General features: G+C 38.3%; 1 protein-coding gene across 5 annotated transcripts in view; it reads right to left on the bottom strand.

Annotated features, from left to right (window-relative positions):
• Window positions 1-1,621: 1,621 nt before the first annotated feature.
• LOC146376400 (calsenilin-like) overlaps window positions 1,622-24,777 on the bottom strand; it is a 55,300-nt gene continuing 32,144 nt past the window's right edge. For 2 of the 5 annotated variants that reach the window (XM_084945700.1, XM_084945705.1), the window contains exons 3-8: window positions 8,244-8,368; window positions 8,051-8,120; window positions 6,207-6,385; window positions 5,077-5,181; window positions 4,610-4,672; window positions 1,622-2,661 (exon numbers count right to left, since the gene is read on the bottom strand). In XM_084945700.1, the coding sequence (XP_084801826.1) occupies window positions 2,614-2,661; window positions 4,610-4,672; window positions 5,077-5,181; window positions 6,207-6,385; window positions 8,051-8,120; window positions 8,244-8,368 (590 nt within the window). In that variant the 3' untranslated portion in view covers window positions 1,622-2,613. Of the gene's footprint in view, window positions 2,662-4,609; window positions 4,673-5,076; window positions 5,182-6,206; window positions 6,386-8,050; window positions 8,121-8,243; window positions 9,318-11,497; window positions 13,009-20,847; window positions 22,171-24,777 lie in introns of those variants that run through there. The other 3 variants (XM_084945703.1, XM_084945702.1, XM_084945701.1) reach the window with 3 other exon arrangements.

Here is a 24,777-nt window from a genome sequence, read left to right as displayed (position 1 = left end):
TCTGTTTGAAACATTGTGTGTATCGCATACTTCACATTCAGATTGTCTGTTCTTATTTAATTCACTTAATGTACAGAATTCACCTGCTTGCTGCATACAATGCTACTACTGCACATTCACCTAATGTATATAATATATAATGTTCTTCTTCTCTCCCCCTTTTGCACAAGTCGAGGAGTGTGTCAGGTTACATTTCACTGCGTGTTGTATTTGTATAACTATGCATGTGACGAATAAAGAATCTTGAATCTTGAACTATCTTGGACTCATCATGAGATCCCTGCTTTTGCCATTGTGTATGCTTCTGTTAATAATGTGTGCGTTTTAATTCAAAAAAGCATAAAATAAGCACAAAATAATTGAAAAATAATAAAAGATCTCAGCTCAGATCTCAGACTGAGATCCCTACTGTTGCACCTGGTATTTCACTTTATGTTTTACAACTGATAAATATGTCTAATTACTGGCTTCAATCCCAGCTTTGGCCCTTAACCAATTCCTGAGAAAATCGATGCGTGCTTTTTAGCCTTTCATGTCACACATTACAGTGATGTTGTGCAACCTGTTCACCCAAAGCCTGAATGTTCAATCAATAAATATGCTGCTAAATTAAATATGTTCATGGCATTGTCTTCCCTTTTGTGTTAACTTGATTTACTCTGCACATTAATAAGCACCACTTAAAATAATAATTTTACTGTATTCAATTCTATTGTTTAAGTGGGTGGGCTTGACATCATCAGGTTAGTGGTCACTCTGAGGGATCGTATCAAAGTATCAGTGTGACCCCTTTCAGGCTGAGGAACGCATTATGCATGCAGTAATAGACAGTATGTGTCATGGTCTGGCTGGCAGACCGTGGGGGTGTAGGGAAGGAGGACCCAGGCGCGGCGCTCTGTGTGTAAACAGTGCGTTTATTTACAGTGTATGAAACTAAACAACAATAAATCCCCGTGCTTTCACCAGACTCCCGTGTCGTGTCTTCTCCCAGTGTTTGTGCTCTCCGCTCCCGTGTCTCAGCACTCCCCCGTGCTGGCTGCTGTCTGGCACTCCACCCCTCTCCTGGGGACACAATAGAAGCAGCCGTCAGGACACATAGAACCGCGGGCATACACACACACTAACCGAGCACAACGGGGTGACTAACGTGGAGTCTCAAGCAATGATCCCGCGTCGGTGGGAGCTCCAAGACTCTCCTAAGTAGCTCCCCCGACGAGGCCTGATCAGCAGCAGGTGTGTGGCTTCGGGTGTGGCCAGACCGTCAGCAGGGCCACACCCACCAGGCCTGAAGGCGCCCGCCGAAACACATATACACACACACACGCAAACAGGGAGAAAGACAGCAACACCAAATATACATACAATAATAATAATATAATTCATAACTGCTCAGGGATCCTGGGTCGCTCAGACCCTGACAGTATGATCAAGAAAGACTGGAAGAATAGCCGTAATTGCATAAACCGGGTCACACAACACGACAATGCTCCAAAGCCAGGATGTAACACAAAATACAGAGGAATAGAAATTGACTTTTTATAATGAAAGTTTTTCTGAATCATCATTTGAATGCACTGGTTAACCACAATAAAGGGATGCAATAAAGAGAAGAAGTCGCACCTGTAGACAGCATCTTTAATTACCTGACATCACAAAGGTCCTACTGTACTGTACATGACACTGTGGCACTGTGGAGTCAGCATGCTCACAGATACTAAAGAAAAAGTCTTAGTTTGATGTGTCTTTCTTCACGGTTGTGCAAAGACTCGTTTTTGTAATCCGATCAGCATCATAATCTTCCAAAACAAAAATAAAAAAAAGAAGAGAAACATTTAAATATCCCAAATTCCAACGACGCTTACTAACCATTTTTTTTAAAGTGATTAACATTGAAATTTCTTAAACAAATATTGAGCACTGGTCCTATTCCATCACTTGGTGGAGCACAGATTAGACCAACACAATGCATTAGATATAATTATTAACTTTACATGTATATACATATACACTGGTTTTCTTCAGTGGTATATCAGGTGCAGGTATCTACAGTGCCTTTATTTCAGGCACATATAATACATAGTCATAAAACTGTAGTGCAAGCTAATTCCACATGACATATCTGATGACAAACATGCTTTAGTTCATGTCTTTTTTTTTCACTGTGATTTTTTTCTCCATCCAGTGCTATAAAAACTCTGAGGAAGCAGCAGGTTTTTCCATATGTGAGTGTATATACTGTATGTTATTGTTAAAGTTAGTATCCATGTAGTTTGTCAATTTCTGTGAGCCTCTTCGTTCCTTGTGGCTTTTGTCCGCTGATCAAAGCACAATCAGCATGTCTGATGAGCCACCGAGGACAAAAAAGTCATCCAAGAATGTCTCCTTTGAAATGAGGCAGTTTTTGTAATCCAGAAACAGTCACAAGATACCATTAAAAGAGTGTGGCAAGAAATAGAAAAACCTCTAGTCCCTCCATCTTTACAGGAGCTACATTATGTATCAGGGTGTCTTACGTTATTGTGGAGTCTGCGGCATTGGGTGCGGTGCATGACTTTGCTCTTTTTGTATGTGAGTTGTGCTAATGAAGGAAAACAGCTGAGGACGTCCAGATTCTTAAATAACATTTTCAAACAGCTGCATGGAGTTCATGATGTTCTCGTCCTGCAAATAAAACGATAAAGAAAAAACATCTGTCAGCAAATTCAGAAGGAAACAAATGTTCACGCTGATTAGGTCAAAGTTTCAGATATAACAAATGGCCATAGTGGCACTGTTTATAGCCAAAAGAACTGAGTCATTATCAGCAACTGTGAATATAAATCTTCCACCATGTCATGTTTCTTTATAGGGGCACAGATTAGAGACTGAGATTGTTTTTATAAATCTCTACTAGACAACTAATTTCAGTTTTTTTGATGTCCTTGATAGAGAAGAAGACTGAATGCAGTCAACTGAGGCAATGCTGTAAAGAAGAGTGATGTGAGACACTAATAAAGTCATGCAGAAAATACAGAAAATGAAATCTAGGGTGTACTTAGAGCCCTAGAAAAACATTCTTTTTCACAAAACTTTATATTCAATGACACTTGAACTGGTGTTTGAGACCACTAACTAAGGAAAAAGATTTACTGAGGTCATCGATCAAGTCATCCCCTGGTGGTAACTAGCATTCTCATTGCTTTTTTCAACCTAGAAGCTAAATCCATTTATTACACACAGCCTGTAGGGGAAAAGCAGCAGCAGTCAGTCTATTGTTTGTGTTAATTCAAAGTTCTCAGATTGTAATTCTTTTGCGCCTTAGTGTTATCGGTATTTTTTTTTAAAATTGTGCGTAAATAAAGCATGCTACAGTACATCTACAGTTTGAGTAAAATAACTGGAACGCTCTCTGCTCGTTACGCAAATGCACTGGCTTGAATTTTCCATTTTTATCTCTGTTGATTGAAGCATGTTAAAACAGCTGCAGAGCTGCATCAGAGGCACTGACCAATATTTGAGTTTGGGGTAAACAGCACACACAGATGGTCTCAAAATAAATAATGACTAATAATCTAAAAACCCAGTGTTTTACACCAACCAAAACACAAGATAAGTTAGTGTACATACTTTGACCTCATCTACTTGTGAAGTCGGTAAGAAAACTGACATCCACGAAACTGCGCATACAATCTAAAGCAAATTTTGTGGTAAAACAGTTAAGAAACGGGGTCAAAAGTCAATTACTTGCTGGTAGTGAGTGCCAACACTCAAAACTACCCTTTATCAGGAGATAATGACTTTCACTGTTGCCCAGTTAACAATTTACAGCTTTTGGAGGTGTGTTTTAAAATGTCTTTCTTTTCCAGTACAGAGATGTCTTCCTGGTAAGGCCCACTGACTTTACTGTAAGAAATCTAAGAAAAAAAAAACTGTGTTTATGTCAAGGTTGTCTAGCAGACATAAAAAATCTGAAAATGTAGCCTGCCCAAATAACTAGATGATGAGTAAACACTGTTTTAGTGTTTGTTAACATTGTGTAGATACTGACTGTGACAAATTAAACACCAGGAGCTTAATATAGCAAAATACAGAGGAAGTGCTTTCCTTCAGAGAATGTTCATGATTAAGGATATTAGTTTATAAACATTTTTCAACCAAAATAGTGTACTGATATGAGGAACATCTGATTCTGGTTATTAACTGCAGAGATATCTTTGAGGATGTGAAGCTGGGTTTTTATCACTGACGTTTCTAAGTTCATGAATTAGGTATTAAAAAAGGAAATTAGGTGTAATCAGGTCTCTTTTCCTTACAGTACTGACTGTGAGAAAGAAGTGGAGACACATATAGAAGAACACAGGATTAAAGGTGATTCAAAAATAAACACGCTATAATTAGTAAAGGGAAAGTCTGCATATAAATACAGAATATGATCATTACAGACTAGAAAGTGTGATATTCCTCCAAAAATAACATGTCAGGGTTTACAATATGTGTGAAGGGAGATAATACTAGTCAGTGTGAGTGACGCCATGCTGTAGCTGACATTGAACCAAGAACCTTGATCTACTGCAAAACTGTAATTGTGATTTACACTGACTGGTGTGTGGGACAAACAAGTGTGCGTCACCTTCTGACAGGTCTCAATGAACTCTTCAATAGTCACTACACCATCTCTGTTCCTGTCCATTTTCTGAAAAAACAGAAAAAATAAGAAGAGAAAGCAGACATTAGTGAGACAATATTTACGATATTTAACTCTTAAGAGACCAAAATGAATGAGTAGGGTCATTTCCAACCAAATTATATTTTACAAAGGAACACTTTTCATAAATGGCTCTGTTTGTGTTTATCATACCTAGACGTTTTTCTTTATCTATGACAGATATTCTAAGATGCTCTAATGTAGTTATGTATGGCTTACAATAGCTTTTATGGAAAAGTGAGTCAACCTGAGCCATCACCAGTCTTTTCATCATCACTTTGGGCATTAGTCATCTGCCTCAAGGCTAAATCTTACTACCCCTAAGTCTGTTATCCATGGCTCACTGAAAAACTACAATCTAGAAATTATATTTAATTGTGTGGATTTAGAACCTGAAAGAACTTGTCGACATGTTCAGAGGGTGCTTCATCCCGCACGCAAGGGTAGGTATACCTCCCCATCATGTCATAGATGGACTTCATAATTGCCAGCATTTCCTGAAGAGAAGCAGAGAAGGAAAGGGAGTGAATATAATTCACTTTTTACTTAAAACAGCCAACTGTTTCAGTGTTTCGTTTACCTACTATGGATTTTAAAATGTACAAACTCTATATTATATGATTAAAACATTTAATTTAGTTGTCCCGTCTTGGCTGTTTTTAAATAAAAACAAAAAAAGCCAGTCTCTGAGAAAGATGAGATTGTATCAGGGTGGATAGATAGAGACAGACAGCCCTTGAGGCGAAAACTAATTCATACCTGCAAGCAGGTAACAGCAGTCGACTATTAACATAAATACATGTCTTTGCACTGCATGAGGACACTCACAAGAAATAATTCTTCAGAAAAGAAAGAAAGAAAGGAAGTCCATGCTAACTAGCACTTTAAAATGGAAGAAACATTATGACACTGGCTTTCACTGAGCAAACAGCATGTGCTATTTGTTGATTACTACATATGTCTATTTAGCTTGAAACTGCCAAAGGCACAATCATCTTTCAGGTCACCTATACCATGGAAAACGAGTATAAGAGCTCTCCTTTAAATGTCTGTGACTGGTGTCGTTTCTCAAAGTGAAGCCAATCAACATGTTTTTCTCTACAAATACAAACAGGCATATCTGCCCCAAGAAATGGGCTTAATATGCTTATTAACGCCTTAATAAGCAGTTAATAAGCATTATAAAAATGCTTATTAACTGTTTAAATAGGACATAATAGTTATTACTAACAAAAATATATAATTCTGCCTGGTTTAAGGCTCCTGATCAGTGTCTAGACCGAGAATCTAGATTGAGAAGGTGAGATGGTGAGTGTTTTGTTTTTTTAAATAACATTTATCTTCTTGTAAAGCACTTAAGTGTACACATGTGAAATCAGTTATTAGTTGCTTCTACTTCATGTCAGTTTAAACAGTTTTTGTATGTAACAAAGGTGACAGAATATGAGATTTGTCTTTGTCTTGTTGTCAAAAGAAATTACATATCTTACACGCACGCACACGCATGCACGCACACACACACCTCTTTGGTGATGTAACCATCCTTATTAATGTCGTAAAGGTTGAAAGCCCAGTTGAGCTTCTCGGTGACCGAACCTCTGAGCAACACTGACAGGCCGATGACGAAGTCCTCAAAACGGATTGAACCGTTTCTGTCCATGTCAAACGCGTTGAACAGGAAGTGAGCGTAGGTGGTTGCATCTGTAGATGAAAGAAGACGCGGATTTAATGTAGTGCTTTTAACAAAGCACCCAAAAACAGCAAAGAAGAGGGAGTCATTATCTTAGGGAAGAGGCTTGAACCTCATAGATGTTCTGTTTTGATTTTTTTAATTACTCTAATAGATTGTGAGTTGCATATCTTGTGATATTATTATAGTTGTGGTCAGAAGTTTACAAGCACCATTGGTATGAAAGTAATGAGTAGTAGTAGTGGAAAGATTGTGCAGCGTTTCATTTATTTTGGATTTAATGCACAAAGGGTCACATATTTGGTAGAGTTCATTTAAATTGTTTGGTTTCCTGGCGCAGACCCAGCTTTCAAACATTGTTAACAAATTTTCATGATTGAAGTTGGGACTTTGGAAAGGCTGTTCCAGAGGTTAGTCTGCGGTTTCAATTCTAAAACTAGTTTTTGTGTGTGTTTTGATGCGTCCTGTTGCAACACTGTTGCAGTGCATTGTTCTTGGGTTGTAAAGCTTCGCTTCGCCTTCAATTCAATTCAGTTTTATTTATATAACGCCAAATCACAACAATAATTACGTCAAGGCACTTAGTATTGTAAGATGAAGAACCTACAATACAAAGAAACCAACAACAACCAGACGACCCCCCATGACCAAATATTTTGGTGACAGTGGGAAGGAAAACCTCCTTTTTAACAGGAAGAACCCTCCAACAGGGGTAAGGGGAGGGAGACATAACACTCTTCCAAAAATGCCTCATGTCATTGTACCCAAATAGATCAATTTTTGTGTCACTTTTCTCCAGAAGGCTTTGACTTGTCCGTGTAGTCAACACCCTTTTAGTCCATGGCGATGTAAAACATATTCAGCCAATAAAGCTGGTGTTTCACTGGTTTCCAGTTTATAGCAGGCTTGAGCACTGATGGCTCCTGGGTTGCTCCTGAGCATCCAAAGCAGCTTCCTCTCATCTGAAGGTGGCAGTCTGGGTATTCTTCCAGACTTTGGCATATTGGACTTTTCAGTTTCAGATTAATTCTGACACACTGTGTATTTTTTAATACTATTAAATTATCTTAATAGGGCAGCATTAAAGCATGATAAACTGAATTTTAACTGAATATTGCAGCATGTGGCTCTTGTAGCCACATACTTTTACTTCTCATACTAAATGCTTTTAACTCATTCCCCCTTTGACACCTACTGGGGTAACCCTTGTTTCTCTTTTCTGAATGGAGGCATATTTCAGGCCTGCTTCAGGAACAAAATAATTGAGTGTGCATCTTGTTTAAATCTTGTTTAACCTCCTAGGACCTGGCGTCCACACATGTGGACATCACATTTTGGGTTGTCTAGACCAAAATACTAAATTTTTCTCTACAAGGGCCTGATTTCCACTTAGGAGGACATTATACTGCCACTGCTCTATCAAAATTTAAAACGAATGTCCTCATATGTGGATCTCATTTTTCTCAAAAAAAAAAAAAAAATCAGGGAATTTTGTTTTTACATTCATCAGGTCCCAATCAGCCCAAATAGCAAAGAGAAATTAAAAATGCATGCCATGAAAGAGTTTGGGTCTTAGGAGGTCAAAGTTATGAAATATAAATCAGGTGTGGAAAAATATGACCCTCGGTCCATCACTGAAGAGAACAGAAAAAGAGGAGATTGTTTTAATGTCTAACCTCCTTGGGGAAAGAACTGAGAATAGATGGACTTGAATGTCTCCTCATCAACCAGTCCGCTGGGACACTCCTGCTCAAGAGAGGAGGAAAAAGGAGATATACATGTTAGAATAATAATTCAGCTCTATATAAAGCATAGTAATAATAGCAAAGCAATTAGGCTGGTCTCAGCAGAAGCAGCAGCTAGACGCACGTTCTTGAAGCCTCGATACAGAGACTGAAGCTCCTTCCTGGTGAACTTGGTCTGAGCCTGCAGCTGGTCCAGCCCCTCTGGCTGGTGACGCACAGTCGACAGCTCCAAATCACTGTCGCTGCTGTCTGTGGGAGGAAGAGAGACAGAGAGAAAGGGATGGATAGACAGACAGAAAGGAGGAAAAGTAAAGAAGGGGAGAAGGAGAGAGAAGTGATGAAGGGAGGGAAGGATGGAGAGAAAAAAGAGGGAGGATGGGGCATACATTGAGTGAGAGGATGCAGGTCAACATTCGGAGATGGGGTGTGGGTGGGTTCACACATTCAACAGGAGGAGGCATAAGAGGAAAATGTTCGAAGTTCAAAAGAGAGAATTATCAAAAAACTGTGGAGGAGGAAAAGGCAGGCGAACAAGGGAGTAAAATAAGAGGAGGAGGTACTTTCTTTATGGTGGACATGTCACCAAACTTGAAGGGTCATTTTATGAGAATTCAATCAATGCATCCCACATGGCCCCATCAGAATCAGCTGATATTGTTGGTCAATAATGTATGAGTAGTTTCTGAGCTACAGGCCCTTGAAATATATAAAAGGAAGGTTGAAATTTATCACTTTTTTATATTGCCATGTTTAAACATAGTTAAAAACTACAACCAAATCAGTTTTAATCAGGTTCAAGCATTTAAAAATGAAAGGCCATTAAAAAGCACTGAATTCCAGCCAATCCCTATGTACTTCAAGGGCCTGTAACTTGGAAAGTATATTTATAGTATAAAAGTAAAAGTTTGCATGCCTTCATTAAACATAAAAAAGTTATTATAGAACAAAAATCAGCCTATCCTGAAGGTAGACGTGTGGGAAATGTTTCAAATCTGGCTGACTTTATATGGAGCGACTTTCAAAACAAAAGCCACCACAGAAAACCTAAGTTTGATCATTTAGATCAAAGACACTTTCTCACTCAAATTAAGTGTCGTGACATTGGTTACCATTGCACACTAAGAGAAAGCACTGCACAGCCGGGCAAAAGGGAAGTTTTCTCCGTTTGGTTGGACTCGTGTTGTTACATACTCACCATCTTTAGACAGAAAGAACAGAGGTGGAGGAGGTGGACGGGTGTCGACACCGAGATGGAGTGAAAGAGCGTAAATGGAGAACAGTGGGAGAGTGACAGTAAGAGGAAGAAAAAAACAAAAAACAAAAAGAAAACATGTCAAGTCAGATCGGACGCTGTGTGGTTTACACGATGGGTCCAAAGGAGAGGACTCATGTCATATTCGGATAAAACACCCAGCAGAGCGGGGAAATATGATACACTGTGAAACGTAAACCCAAACCACAGAAAAGGGGATTAAAGCTGGGAGGTGATCCGCTCTTCAACATTTCTTTACAGTTCGTTTATTCTTGCACAATGTGAGAAGAAGATGGCTTCTGACCTTGTCTGTATGGGTGCAGCTGTCAAAGACGGTCATGCTCTTGTAACCCAGTTATATCAGAAAAGGCACCCGGTAGGATGAAATACTTTCTCGAAAGTCCACACATTTTCCTTTTTCCCTCTAAATTTTCAGACTGTTCAATGCATTTTGCAACATTTCTGCAAAAAAGTTTAATTTGCCTGCTAAAGATTATAATCTAAAATGAATCTAACCTGCACATTTTTAATAATTTCAAATTCTATTAATGAAAATAACTCTCATATGATCCCATCAGAGCATGATTATTCTGTATCTCCTGCAAGATACAGAATAATACAGAATAACCAAGAAAAACTACTGGTGACAAGAGTTCTGCAGGTCAGCATTTAGTTTGTGGAAATAAAAACCTGATTCATTATGAGCCATAAACATTCAGAGTTACACCTTACTGCAATCTAAAACATGGGATGATGGTAAGTATTCCTACAGAAAGCACAGGTCTGTATATCAACCTTTTTGTTGTAACAAAAAGGCTTTTTTTACTCTACCCACAATCCTAAATTGAAACAGTGGCGTCTGATTGGCGGAGGCATCTGTTACCATGGAAATGTTAAACCCAGGGCTCAAAACTTCAGAAAATTCAGACACACAGAACACAATCTACAAAATACACTGAAAACTATTAGAATACATTAAGAATGAAAATGGCAGACTTCACTTTGCTGGGATTTGCGATGCATTATGTAATAATGTAAAGTGTTAGGCATAATTTTAGAAAACCATCTTAATCGTTGATTTCCCTTTGGATAAAAGTAAATCAGTTTTTCTTCTTTGTTTTACTCCTCATTTATTTCTTTTAGAGAGGTTTTATGCAGTCAAAAAGCCTGTGCCCAAAATGCTTTACTTTTAGCTCTAATTTAATTACATGTGAATGTTCCATGTATAGTTTGTAACATAAATAAAAGATAAAATGTCAAATTTAATGTAATCTGGTGAAATAAAATTGACTTGATTGGTAAAGATTCAATTTATAAGCACATTTTCCTTAATGATTTATTATCTGAATAAATAAACCTTTTAATTATATATATCAGCTGTATTCAACTCAAAATTATTGCTTCATTGAGGGTGAAGAATCATGTTTTTGAGGGTGCTTAAACGTGTTAATGTCCACTAAAGTCTTTAACTGGCCTAAGTAATAGCTGATCTTTCACGTACTCCCCTGGCTGGAGAAGTACCCTGGGGGTACTTGTACTGGTACTGGGGAATCATTGCTCTAACAGAAGTGATTTGTGTAGCTACTGTACTATACACACTCCCAGAATCAGCTGAAACACGAGCCAAACTGCTGCACTGGTATTACCATGATAGTTAATTCCCCCTTTACTGCCCCAGTGCTGCAAATACTCACCAGACCACCAAATATGTATTCATGCCAAACTGAAATCAAACTATTTGCTCCTGTTTGAAATTAGTATTTCAGGAATCAGTAATACACTGTGTATTTCTATAATTGCAATTTTTAAAAGATTTACATATTTAAAGCTTTGGGTTAAAAGAATATACATGTGAGCAATTATTACCAGAGGTTGATAGGGACTGACTGTCAACTCACATCAATTATTCAGTTAACAAGCTTTAAAATGATGCCTGTGTAAAACCAAGCCAAAAAAAAGTCTTTATTGTTTACACCATCTGTGGTTGTCTCATGCCTCTTACAGCTATGTCTTCTTCTCTCTTGATAATCTACACGTATCCAAATTGGGTCAAACACATTCACAACATTCACAAATTGCTCCGTGTCTTTCCTCCTCCTCACTTCCCCTCTCCTGTGGCATCTCACCGGTCTCAGTGATGTCGATCAGGCCCAGCAGGTGCATCAGTTTGAGGAACATGATCACCAGGCAGACGATGCCAACTGTCTGGAGTCCCTCCGTCTCCCATCTTACACTCATCTTCCCCTCTTCTTCTATCTCGTCTTCTCTTGTTCTTTTCCTTGCTTATTACCCCTCTATTTCGACATCACTGGACTCTCTATAGACACCTGTTTTAATCCATCTGCCTCTCACAGTCTCACTCTTCTCCACTGCCTTTTCCTGTCTCTGAAACAGTGTCAGTCACTCATCACTCTTTTTATGTCACATTTTTTTTTCTTGATGATTCTTTATTTAGCTCTCCCCCTCTGCCTTTTTAATTGACTGCCTGTTTTTTTTTTTGGTTTTTTTTGTTTTTTTACCCCGGTGATCTGTCGTGCTCCAATGAATGTTACAGGATTTTTTCCACAATTAAAAGCAGGGTGTGATGGTCCAACTCCCTCATGAACGTCAAATCCTTCAGATGAGAGTAAAAAAAACCCCCAAAAATCTGGATCACCACGTTAATCCACAGGAAATCCAATCACACAAAGAGGAAGCTCAAATATTCTCACACCACATAGATTAGGTTTTTGGCAAAAAGCTGAAGCTGGCTTGGGATTTCTCCAGTAAATATTATTCCTGCCGTCAGTGATAACAACAATAAAAAAAAAGTTATCCAAAATTCAGAAGGAGGTGCATCAGGAAAATCCACCACAGAACAAATGACTGATGCTGTGCAGCTTCCTCCTCTATAGCCTCCCTCCATATCACACCTTATTCTCTGCTAATTAACCTCTGAACTCCTGAGGAAGCAGAGAAAGTTGCATTTCTCCCATTTCCATCAAAACAACCTCAACACGAGACCGGAAAATACATCAAATCAGTGCAGGACGGATTTAAATAGGCACGGCGGACAAAGATTAGAATGATTTCTGCTAAAAGTGACAAGCGGAAAAATAATTTGCCTTTAAGGACACAGAGAGGGTGGTGACAAAGGTCAACAGGTGTCCTGAATCTCATTTTCCCAGTCAGCTCCGTGATCCACTTTCTAATTGTTCCCCCGTCTCTCTTGGGATCTGCAGCACAGATTTAATGCCTCAGTGGAGTCCTGTCACACACTCATTCTCATGTAATAAAGAAAAACAGTGAGAGAAGGCTCCCTCAGGCCCTGTGACACTTGTTCAAAGCTCATTTTACTGTCTGCCTCCCTCTAGTGGAGACTAAAGAGACAACATGCACAAAGTGCATGATGTAATATGAGGATGTAATTCCATCGCAGACTAAGAAATTGTTTTTCTCTCCATTCACAGTTATGTCCATGCAGACCTTCTATAATTTCCTAACTTTAACAATAAAAGCCAGCGATAAATCATAGATAACAGAGTCTACCATTAGTGGATTGTATTAACTCCTAAGACCATAAAATGCAGCTTCTTAAGCATATTGCTCTAAATAAACAGCATTAACTGAAAGTGACATTCATCTCACATCATTTGTTTTTCAGATCCTGGAGGATGGAGCCATTAAAATAAGAAAATAATAATTAAAAATGAGAGCTCTTACATTAAGCACATACGGGGCTGATTGATGATGCTGGAGGTGACCAGGATGGACAAGATTAGAAATAAGTACATCAGAGGAACAGCTCAGGTTGAGCAGTTTGGACATGTGCAGAGGAGACAGAGTGAATATACCAGAGAAAGGATGTTAAAGATGGAGCTGCAGGGAGGAGGAGAAGTTGAAGACCACAGAGAAATCTCATGGATGTAATGATGGAGGATCCACAAAGGGAAGATATGGCAGAGGAAGACACTAGAGACAGATCTGCTGTGGTCTGATAGTTCCCTCAACTCATTCACACTTTTATAATATTGCTGCTCAAATTCACGGCAGGCTAAAATGACCTTTAGGCCACCGGGAAATGTTTTGGTGCTTCCACTTGCCAGTCCACTACTGCCTGCTATTTTTGATTTTATTGATTCACAGTTCAAAGAAATCTTTTTATCTTTTACTGTGCCTTAGTGTAGCCCCTCAGCTCATCAGTGATCTGAAACAAACAGCATTAAAGCTCGTCTCACTTTTAGTTGATTGCCTTCTGATTGGCTGCCCCTTGCAAACAGAAGGTGGGCTGATATTATAGAAGTTTCAAGAGTAGAAAAAAGTGTCAAAGCTAAAGTCTAAACCCTGAGCTTTCCTTTCAGAGGAATTAATTGCACATATGCTGAACTTATTTGAAACTTTGGCCATATTAGATAAAACAAGAAGAAGCATAGTAGGTCCTGTTTAACTGAAAGCATTTTCTAAATGTACCAGCTTTGGGAAATTGATGATATGAATCATAAATTCTGAGTAATTTATTAAATTGATCTAAAGGGCTTCTAAGAAACATGAAAATGAGCAAAGAAACCAGAGATGAACAGAGTGAAATACTCACTTCCTCCTTATCTTTTCTTACCATACACTGACGCCACTTGCCACTTAAAATATCCAACACAAACCGCCAGTAAAACACCAGATACTGGTATCAGAAAGCCCCGAAATAGGGCTCATACATCTCTAAAGCCAAGGCTACCTCTGCCATCGATTTCATCCCAAAATAGGTCCAACCTGGACTGATCCCAAAAATCGACATCAGAGAGCACCGGCCTGAAAGGTCAGTGGTTTGGTTTTAGATCACATCACTTAACTGAACTATAAGCACACACACATTCACACAAACACACACAACAAGTGCCAATGAGTGAATATTTTTCGTAGGGTGAAATCAAAGGAGCTTTTGTTGAGTGCTGATGATATAAATAATTCATCAAATAGGCCACGGCATCTTCTGATTAATAAGCGACCACTAATGTATTGCTGATGCTAAATTTGGAATGTCTTAGCACATACACAGTACCAAAATGGATTCTGAGATAGCCTCCTGATGTGGTTTAAAACATACTTTAATAGATATTTGCCTGTCTGGTTCCCCCACGAGATTATAATCAACTCTGTTGTGAAAACACTGAATTAATGAATATTTAAAAAGCCGGTTGTATTGTATTCTCAATGATGAAACAACGAATCTTTTATAAACACAACTTAAACTCAAAACGTTGAGGCAGGAAAATGTGAAAAGAAAATTAATATCTTAAACTGCAAACACAAAGACAGAAAAAAAATGAGGCAACATAGAGATCAATTAATTTCAACAAAACCTCTTGGGTTACATCTAAGGAAGACCAGTTCAAGGACCAGTCCTGCTTGTCATCCAGATGTATAGGGATTGCACCAGTTGTGACTGAAAAGTGGTGCAATCCCAGACAAATTAACTCTCAATTAATATTAAACTGTGGTCTTGTCAAAGCATCCATAGTACCCATCTTTGTTGCTGCTGATGGAATCAACACACTCTTGGAGCTAGAAGATCTTTACCACCTCATACTACACCTGGAAGAAGTCATACTGCCAGGGAAATTAAATTAGTGCACATAATTGGAGCTAATTTTTCTGAATTTCAGGAGCTAGACTCCACCCAAAACACTCCTCTTCCGGTCATATGTCTATAAATACCTACTTGCACCACACACCCTCCCTCTGCTCTTTGTCTAGTTTCCACCCGTCTATCCCAACGAGGCATTCCCTAAACCGCAGCCCCTCATTATCAATAATAATAACGAGAGGCAACTGTTGTGATTTGATGCTTTATAGATAAAACTGGACTGGATTGAATTGAATTTAACATTTTACATTTTGGGTTGGTGTCCTACTGACATGAATTAAATAACATAAACAAAATACAACCTTTCAATTTTATTTCATATATAGTTTAGCTTAAAAATATGGATTAAGCGTTCCTGCCATAAGATCCCGATGCACATATTCAAGTTTTAAAAAAAAACAAAAAACAAAAACCTTAACTGAGTGTGAGGGTGCATGATTTAAAGGGCACAACCACAAACTCTTAAAGTTGCTTCACTGCATGCTTCTTCAGATACATACATTTCTCATTTCAGCATTAAACAGTAGTATTTTCAGAGGTGGGACCAAGTCATTGTTTTGCAAGTCTCAAGTAAGTCTCAAGTCTTTATCCTCAAGTCACAAGTCAAGTCTCAAGTAATGTCAGGCAAGTCAGAGTCGAGTCTCAAGTCACTGGTGTAAAAGTCCGAGTAAAGTCACAAGTCTGAAATTTTGAATTTCAAGTCCTTTCGAGTCTTTAAAAAAAAAAACGAAAAAAGAATGTTGCAGTTATATGATAAATGTAAATATTAGACCATGTAATTTTTAAATCTGTGTTTTTCTCAACACATGACAAAATATTGAACTTAGAAAATATACACAAATTGTGAAATTGCACCTCTATAAAATGCAGCTCAATTAAACTTAGCTCCTAGAATAATTTTCACCGACAGTTCTGAGATAAGCTGTATGTTACTCTTGGATGCGGTTGTAGGACTGGCTTTAAAATCGGATGACAAAAATATCATACACATTAAAAAAAACTGCATCACCAACGTAGCCTGGACAACATTTGCTAGTTAGTTGAAGTCAGCTATCTCATCGTAGCAAAAGAGAAGCACCACCTACCATTCTTTATGCAACTTCAACTGTCAGAGAAAGTTGGAAGTTGTTCCATCTCTGTCTGTGATTCTCTTCTTGCATGTTTTGCATATTGCATTTCGGTTTTTTGTTGACTACTTCATAGTTTATGTACCTGAAAAAAATAACTCCTTGCAGCATTTTTGAGCGTTTTCTTTTCTTTTCTTTTCTTTTCTTTAAAAATCTGGTTAATTTGATTGGCTGTGCTACAGCTCACGCACACATACGTACGGAGTGTGGTTTGAATAAATTAATTGAATTAATGGTGCACACTTTCATGTATATGCATGCATTTCATAATATGCATGTTAAATTTTATATTTGGGGTGAAATATCAAGTCTTTTCAAGTAAACCGGTTCAAGTCCAATTCAAGTCCCAGGTCATTGGTGTAAAAGTCCAAGTCAAGTCACAAGTCTTAGAACATTTTTTCAAGTCAAGTCTAAAGCCATAAAATTAATGACTCGAGTCTGACTCGAGTCCAAGTCATGTGACTCGAGTCCACACCTCTGAGTATTTTTATATTAATATTAATGTTAACTTTACAGTATTAAAGCAAAAGCTGATTAAAATTTTGTATGTGGTGTTACACCAGTTCCAGTTCATTGTATTAAACTGTAGTAACTGTTGTAATCAAGTGGTTTAAGATCAGGTGACTGACTTGGCCATTCAAGAATATTCCACTTCTTTGCTTTAATAAACTCCTGGGTTGCTTTGCCTGTATGTTTTGGGTCATTATTGTCTGTATAATGAAACACTGGCCAATCAATTAACTGCATTAACTGGATATGAGAGGACAGTACGTCTCAGAACACCTCAGAATTCATTAGGTTGCTTCTGTCCTGTGTTACATCATCAATAAACACTAGTGTCCCAGTACCACTGGCAGCCATGCACGCCCAGGAAATCAGACTGCCTCCACCGTGTTTTACAGATAATGTGGTATGCTTTGGATCATGATCTGTTCCACACTTTGCCATCATTCTGGTAGAGGCTGATCATGGTTTCATCTGTCCAAAGAATATTTTTCCTAGAACTGTGCTGACATTTTTAGATGTTTTTTTTTTTTTTTTTAAGAAATTGCAATCGAGCCTCTCTATTCTTGAGTTTTATCAGTGGTTTGCATCTTGCAGTGAGCCCTCGATATTTACTTTCATGGAGTCTTCTCTTCATGGTACACTTGGATATTGCTATGCCTAACCCCTGGAGAGCATTGCTCATTTGGTTGACTGTCTTTAAGGGGTTTGTCTTCACCATGGAAATGATTCTGCGATCATCCACCACTGTTGTTTTCCATGGACGTCCAGGTTGTTTTGTGTTGTTCAAATCACCAGTGCTTTTTTTCTTTCTCAGGATGTACCAAAGTGTAGATTTTGCCACTCCTACTATTGCAGAAATTTGTCTAATTGTTTTTTTTTCTGTTTTTGCAGGTTAAGGTCAGCTAGTTTCACCTGCATGGAACACTTATTTGACTGTACCACGTCTTTTCACAGCAAAATCTTCCACATGTAAGCACCGCACTTTAAATCAACTCCAGGCCTTTTATCTGCTTAATTGATAATGACATAATGGAGCAATTGCCCCCACCTGCCTATGACCTAGCCTTTAAATCAATCGTCCAAATACTTTTAAAAAAAATGGTGGCACATGTTAAGCTGAAACTCCTAAACCCTTCATCCAGATTGAACGTGGATACCTTCAAGTAAAAGCTGAAAGTCTACACATTATGTCCATCATATAATTTAAAATGGAGTATGTTTCAGTAAACGGGTAAAAAAAAAAAAAAAAAAAACCCCCAAACAAACAACAACTTGTGTCAGTGTCCAAATATATATGGACCTAACGACCTAATGTAGAAAAAACTTAAAATCCATCCAACTACAATAGTAGATATATATTCCACTTCCTGTATCGGTGATGACGCAAACATTCTGGTGACAAGTACTTAAAGATGATTAAGGCAATTAGAAGATGATCCAGGAGTGGGATAATGACACTGCAGTTGGGAAAGTCTTAGTGGGAGATGTTGAAGTAGGTAGTTAAATAGATGAAGGCACATGATGGGAATTTTGGAGGCTACTCGGGGATGGCCAGTGTCCTTCAGGGTCCTGGAGGAGTACTCGGGGCTCCATATTTAGGCGGTCTCAGAGAAAGCTTGTTCGATACTTTATGTATAATTGATGTGAAGTAATGCTAAACCTGGGTGTAGGCTCTAGTATTGGAGGAGAAGAGGAGGAAGAGGCAGAGGTGGTGATGGAGGAACTGAAGACAGTAGAGATTGAGAGGAGTGATAAATTATGTAAGGACATTACTAGCGTTTTTGTTGAATTTATTACTTATGATGCCGAGCCATATGAGAGGCACTAATGTGCTGACTGGAGCCTTCCGGCTGTAATTGTCTTGGCACAGTGACTGTAGGGCACTCTGACTCGCTGGCCTTCAGCCCAAAACTCTAGTCAAAGGGAAAAAATGCATCATTCAAAGAGCAGTGTCTGATGTTTCTTTTGCTGTCCTAAAGGTACGCTGCCTGTTAGCCCTTCAAGGCTTCATGAAGTATCAGGCATAATAAAAGCCCATTAAACTTTTCAACTCTGAATATAACATTAGAAAGAAATGTTAAAATCCCCCAAATATTACAGCATCTACAGAATTTTGAAAAAGAAAAAAGGCAAACAAACATTAGAAGTACTTTAATTGGATTTTTCTACTTCACAGACAAAATGTGAACAAAGACTCAACAGAGACAATGTAGTCGTGACCTTTTTTCCACTCTTCATTCAGGCTTTTTTCAAAGACGCTTGTACATGGAGTGCTATAAATAAGGCTGCTGAGGTTTGTCAACATGATGTCAATTTCAGATTAAAACATAAAAACTAGGACATTAATGCTTTTGAACATTGAAGTGAAAAAGGTCATGCACTGTTTTCTTATTTGAAAAAAGCACACAACATCTAAGAGTTCAATATGTTCTGTCGAATGGGCTAAAGTTCCTCCTAGCCGATGTGTCTGACTCATACACGATATAAAACTTCGATGTAGCTTCCAGATCAGAAAAATAAAGCTATTGCAATGTGTCTAAAAGCTGTATTCAACATGAAAATTACCAGATGGAGATAGCTGTGGTTTCAAAAAGATATTTGGCAGTATAGACGTTTATTTCTGTCTTGTCCTCTGTAACCTCCCTCCCCTGTTTCCTGCTCAGTCACTCATTCTGAGTCATATTAAACCTTAAAGCAAAGGTTCCTATGCTTTTGTCACTTGAAAGTAATAACTAATAAGAATAACGTATAAAGCTTAATATTGTATGGTTGTTATTTACATAACTCTCCTACAAATGCTACCCTGGGTAAATGTGTTTTTTGGTTAAGAGCACATTAGCTGTGCCACCTATTCATAAAGAACTTGAAATAAACTGGACTGCAATAAATATGAATTAAATATTTTGAAAAGTTAAATTTCAGTATCTTAAATTACTCCTCTACACATGTTTCATAATTTGTGAACACGTGCTTTTACCTGTGTGTCTGCTCTACTTATATATGTATATTTCTTTCTTTATTTTTATTTTCTTTTTTTTTTTTTACAATGAGTGTTGTAATTTCAAACATTTATTTCTTATGATTTAAGCTCACAGAGTCAGGCTTATAGAAAAAGTCAGACTTATTGTTGAAATTGCACTCCTTATATTAATATATTAACATGTAGTTAAAACATCTTTGCACTGATAGAAAGAGGACTTTCATTGGTCCCTTAAGCTCATACTGTATGTGGCCCACTATGTAAAATAAATTTGACATCTCTGATCTAAATGGCTCATCAGCTGCTAAACACCACAGTTACTTTCTCTTCGCGTCTATGTTTCATGACTTGCATTTGTACTTTTCTGTGATGTAATCTAGACAGTATAAAATAAACCAAAATGAACTTAGCTTAGTTTGTTATAGGAGGCAGTGTGGACATCACTATTTGATCACTCTCCAAATGATTGACATCCACTAAGAAAGACTACAAATACTAGAGTTAAATTTAAATCTTAAAAACCAGCACAATGGGTCCTGTTGGTTATATTTGTATTAAAGATGCAGTGATTAATACTGGAGTATTATTTCCTGTGTTAAAAATAAGTAATCAGAAGTCTTGGATAAGTCCAGCTGTGTTTACTAGGAGACAGAGATTAATCACAGAGAAATCTGATCATGCGGTGGCGGCCTTTAAAAGTCCAAAAGTTCTTAAATGTCAGTTTTTCACGAGCTCATCCTGACAACTTTTTCTTTTTTTGGGCAACTCTTTTACACAGTTTGTTTTGCTAAACTCTCAAGGGAGCAGACTATCTTTATTTTCATAACCAAATTTGGAAACAAGCAATATTATGTAAAGATTTTTGTAGAAGCGTTTCCATAATGGCATGCAACACCAGAGTTTATTACATAAACCTTCGCATTAAAGCCTCATAACTTAGAATTTATACGCAGTATACAAACATTTAATAAATGATTTATAGCACACTATAATGTAAGCAGGTACAAGTGTTTATACATGCACATGTAAACAGTAATAACTCATTGAGTGGAGGCTGAGGTCTTATAAGTTCAAAAGGCAACATGATACAACTCAGCGGTCTTAATGTAACGTTATAATTGTTGATTGATTATTATTAAACACTTGATATTATCATATAACTAACCTACAGTGCAGTGCACTCAGGCAGTGCTTAAAGGTGTATAAAAGTTTACCCAGCAAAGGTTGCAGGTGGGCCGTTACCTTCAAACGAGGACATCGGCTCCAGGATCCCAAACTGCTTGAGAACTGCCATGAAAAGGATGATGACCACGCCGATGGCGAAAAGCTCCATGCCCTGGATCCCCATGACTTCAGAACAGGCAAGAGCCCACTCAGGGCAAACCAAGCCCCGGGGATAGATGAAAGAAAGCTCGGGTTGATGCGAGTTAGCGCTCTACTCAACAACAAGCGGTGTCAACAGGGATGAGCCAAGAGGCAACAGGAACCGGCCTGGTTAGTGGGTGACTGCATGAAGCTGTCTCCAGGCCCAGGAAGCAGCATGAGAACCAGCTGGATGAAGGCTCCTCTAATGTCAACACTGATGCTGAAGTGGAAAATATGTGGAGGCTGACATATATGGAAAATCTTCCTCTCTGGACCCATGAGAAAAACTGGGAGCTGTGTCACAAGCCATTTATTAGATCAAGTTAAAGGAGACTTTTAGAGCTCACAGTGGAAAAGACACACGTTACTACTCAGCCTCTTAATCCGGCTACTATCAGTCTTCGCTGCATAGCGTGGACTAATAAATCACATCTTGGTTTTAGATTAAAATGTCATTTAGAAAACGCAAAACAATGCGGTAGAGCGTCGGTGTCCATTTTCATGAGTTTGCACTCATTTACTAGGAGAAAGTCAGACTGAATAGGACAGGCTTATTGAACAGAACATCCAAGAAGAGAACGTGAAAAACCCAGGTCTTCTCATCTTCCATGCCATAAAATGGCAAAACAGCATTAGAGATCATAAATAAATCACTCCATTACAATTTCGAAACCACATGAGCAATCTCTAAAACCTCAGCTCTGGAAACAAAAAAACACTTCTTGTTTTATCTGCAAGCTGAGAACTATCTGACTCTCTAACCTCAGCGGCATCCACTTTAAACAGACCGTCCAGTCAAGACGGAAAAAACTGAACTTTGCTCAAAATAAAAAAATCCGGATGAAACAACAATCTACCCCGAAACTGATGGGGCTTACTTGATGTTTAAAATCATTTAAACAATCACTTTTTTCTGCTCTTGTACTCTTACAATAGGAAGTAATCCCCACGTCCACCATTCAAGCGTAAATTGAGCGTTCACAGTTCAGTTTAAACTTGGCATCGCGGTCCACTCTTCATTGTTTGGCCAAATCCAAGTCCAGATATGGAAGAGTATGACCCCTGAGAGAACATACTCAGAGCAGCAGCAGCAGCAGCAGCGTCCGGGAAGGGAAATCCTGAGAAACTGAGAGTCGCTGTGGGGAATGAATCCTCCCCCCTCAGTGTCTGCCTCACTCGCATGCACTTTCCCACCCCTCTCCTCTTTCTCTGCAGCTTCCTGAATTAATCTGTTGCTGTTTCTTGCTACAACTTTTCACCCCTCAGCTCAGTTGCTCCACCTTAAACCTTGTGCACATCCCGTCCTTCTACTTTTTTTTTGAACCTCTGGGTTCCTCCTTTTCTTCCCTCTGTCTATATGTGCTCTGGAGCTTTCAGCCTCCTCCTCCTTCCCTCTCTATCTCATCCGTTGTTCCATAACTATGGCCAATAGCAGACTTTCTCCCCCCTCTGTTGAGCTCTTTTATGCAAACTATTCATTCTGCATCCACCTTTTAAGGCTTAAAACATTTTGGGGAGCAAATTGCAGTAATGCTCATCTTGAAGAGCCCTCGATAAATGGCCTCTGATAAAGAGCTTTATACTGTCAATAAATAGCTGCTATCCGCATGTCACTTTGCGGCCGTTTTGCATCTCTTCCCTGGTTGTTTTTTCTTCCTTTTCTGGCTACTTTGTGTTTCTTTGTGACAATTTTGCACCTTGTTTTTGCAGATATGCAGTATTCCTTTTGTACATGTGCCATCTTTGTATCAGCTTTCTGTATTCTTTAATTGTTTTGCATTTTTTGTGGCTACTTGAGTCACTATGTCGTAATTTCTTGCGGTTTTTAAGCTGTTTTCCCTTTTCTGTGTTCCCATTTTGGTCTATTTTGCATCTGCTGTAGGTGTTTTATTTTTCTTTGTATTCACACTTTTCTTTGTGATGTTTCTGTACCTCTTTGCAGTAATTCTACATCTTTTTGTGGTTATATTGTGTATTTTTGTAATTTTTCTTTTTTGGTCAGACTGTATTTGTGTTTGTTTTGCATCTTTTTGCAAAATGATTTCAGTATCTTCTTGTCATTTTGAAATTTTTGTGCACATCTCTTTTTATAATAGTTTGTTGTGTCTTTGTGGCAACTTTGTAAGATGTTTTATTATTTTTTTCTTATTCTGGTACATGTTTTTAGTTATTTTGTACCTTCATTTTGCATCTTATAGCTTTTGTGATATTATTATATTGTTATATTATTTCACTAATCCACATATGATACATATTACACCACTGTGGCTCTGCCAGCTCCATTACTGTCACCATCCTCAGCTGATCCTGTTTGCATATGAGGGCTGGAGTCAAGAATTCGAGGTTGAGCAAATGCAGAGATCAAATAGGAACATCAGCCTCCCTACACGTGTAACTTCTTGATCTTTCCACTTATCTGTTTTACTCTGAATCAGACATATAATGAGTCCTAATTATGCATCGCTAAACCATTTTAATGATTACACAGAATTACTGGAATATGGTCCACAGTTTGCCAAGGATAACATGGAAAAATATAATTGAGTGAGTATCAGCGTGCATAAGTATGGTTGTGTGAGTGTGTGTTTAGCAGGTCAAAAGAGGATAACTGATGACTCTGCATTTGCTAATGCATCAAAATAAGATGTGTGTGTATGTGTGTTTGTGCGCGTTATTGTATTGACTTGGATGGAGAAAGGAGATGCAGATGGGACGCTGGAGTGGGAGAGATCAATATCTCTGTGGTGAGGTGGTTGAGATCCCTTCTGTTTTTCCTGCACCTTGTGAATTTAACCAGAAAAACCGAGGTCACCTATCACTGACAGAATCACGTCACTGGTTACTCTGTGGTGGGATTTATAATGAGTGTCAAACTTACATTTTTCACACAGCTTTGAAGGAGGGTTTGACAGGAGACAAGCAATAATGAGCCAACATTAAATACACACACACACACACACACACACACTGCATGCATGTATCTGGGCATGTGTGTATACTTATGAATAATTGTGTATGGGTCTATTCTGAGAAAATATCAATGCTGGCGGATTTCCGTGTGTGTGTGTGTGTGTGTGTGTCAGACCATTAGGACACTAACAGGGTTTAAAAGGTAGGCTTGTTGCTGATGCTGACACAACAGTCGGTAAATAGGAAGAGAGGACCCAGACTGTTTCCTCTGAGTCAGACATATCAGCAAAGATCTACTGAGATTGGAAGACACACTTAAATAACACTTAAGCCTCTTCAATAGCACTAATTCACAAGAAATGACTCCTTGCTTCACAAGTTTTAATATTTACATAAGAAGTTTGACCAGCGACTAAAATTAGAACTTCAAGCTACAGATTAGAACACAGATCTTACTGCCTGTGAGCTGACGTTGCTTACCAGTGCACCACCGTGCTGCCCTCAAATATGGAAGCAATACCTTTTCATAGAGTATAAAGAGACAGAAACATAATTTACATGTAGAAATCACTGGCTATTTCATTTGTTACACCTGTTCCAATGACAACCCATGCATTTAGCTATGTAGAAATGATTAAAATGACCTGCCGAAGTTCAAACTGAGCATCAGAATGGGAAAGAAAAGTGATTTAGGGGACTTTTTATAAAGATGTTTGTTCTATACTTTTCGAATGTTTCATAATCTTGTACCGTCTCTGTTCAGAAAAAAAGAGATGGTCCGAAAAAAAAGTGTGAAAATGGGTGAAAGTGCTTTGTTGGTGACAGAATAACTGCTCGTTACAACCTGGTATACAGAAGATCATTTCTGAGTGCAGAACACGTCGAACCTTGTAGGTG

This window comes from Perissodus microlepis, chromosome 12 (genome assembly GCF_051167445.1).
Source record: "Perissodus microlepis isolate ML-2025 ecotype Zambia chromosome 12, ASM5116744v1, whole genome shotgun sequence".
In the NCBI taxonomy this organism is placed as follows: domain Eukaryota; kingdom Metazoa; phylum Chordata; class Actinopteri; order Cichliformes; family Cichlidae; genus Perissodus; species Perissodus microlepis.
This window is presented reverse-complemented; position numbering and strand designations above follow the sequence as displayed.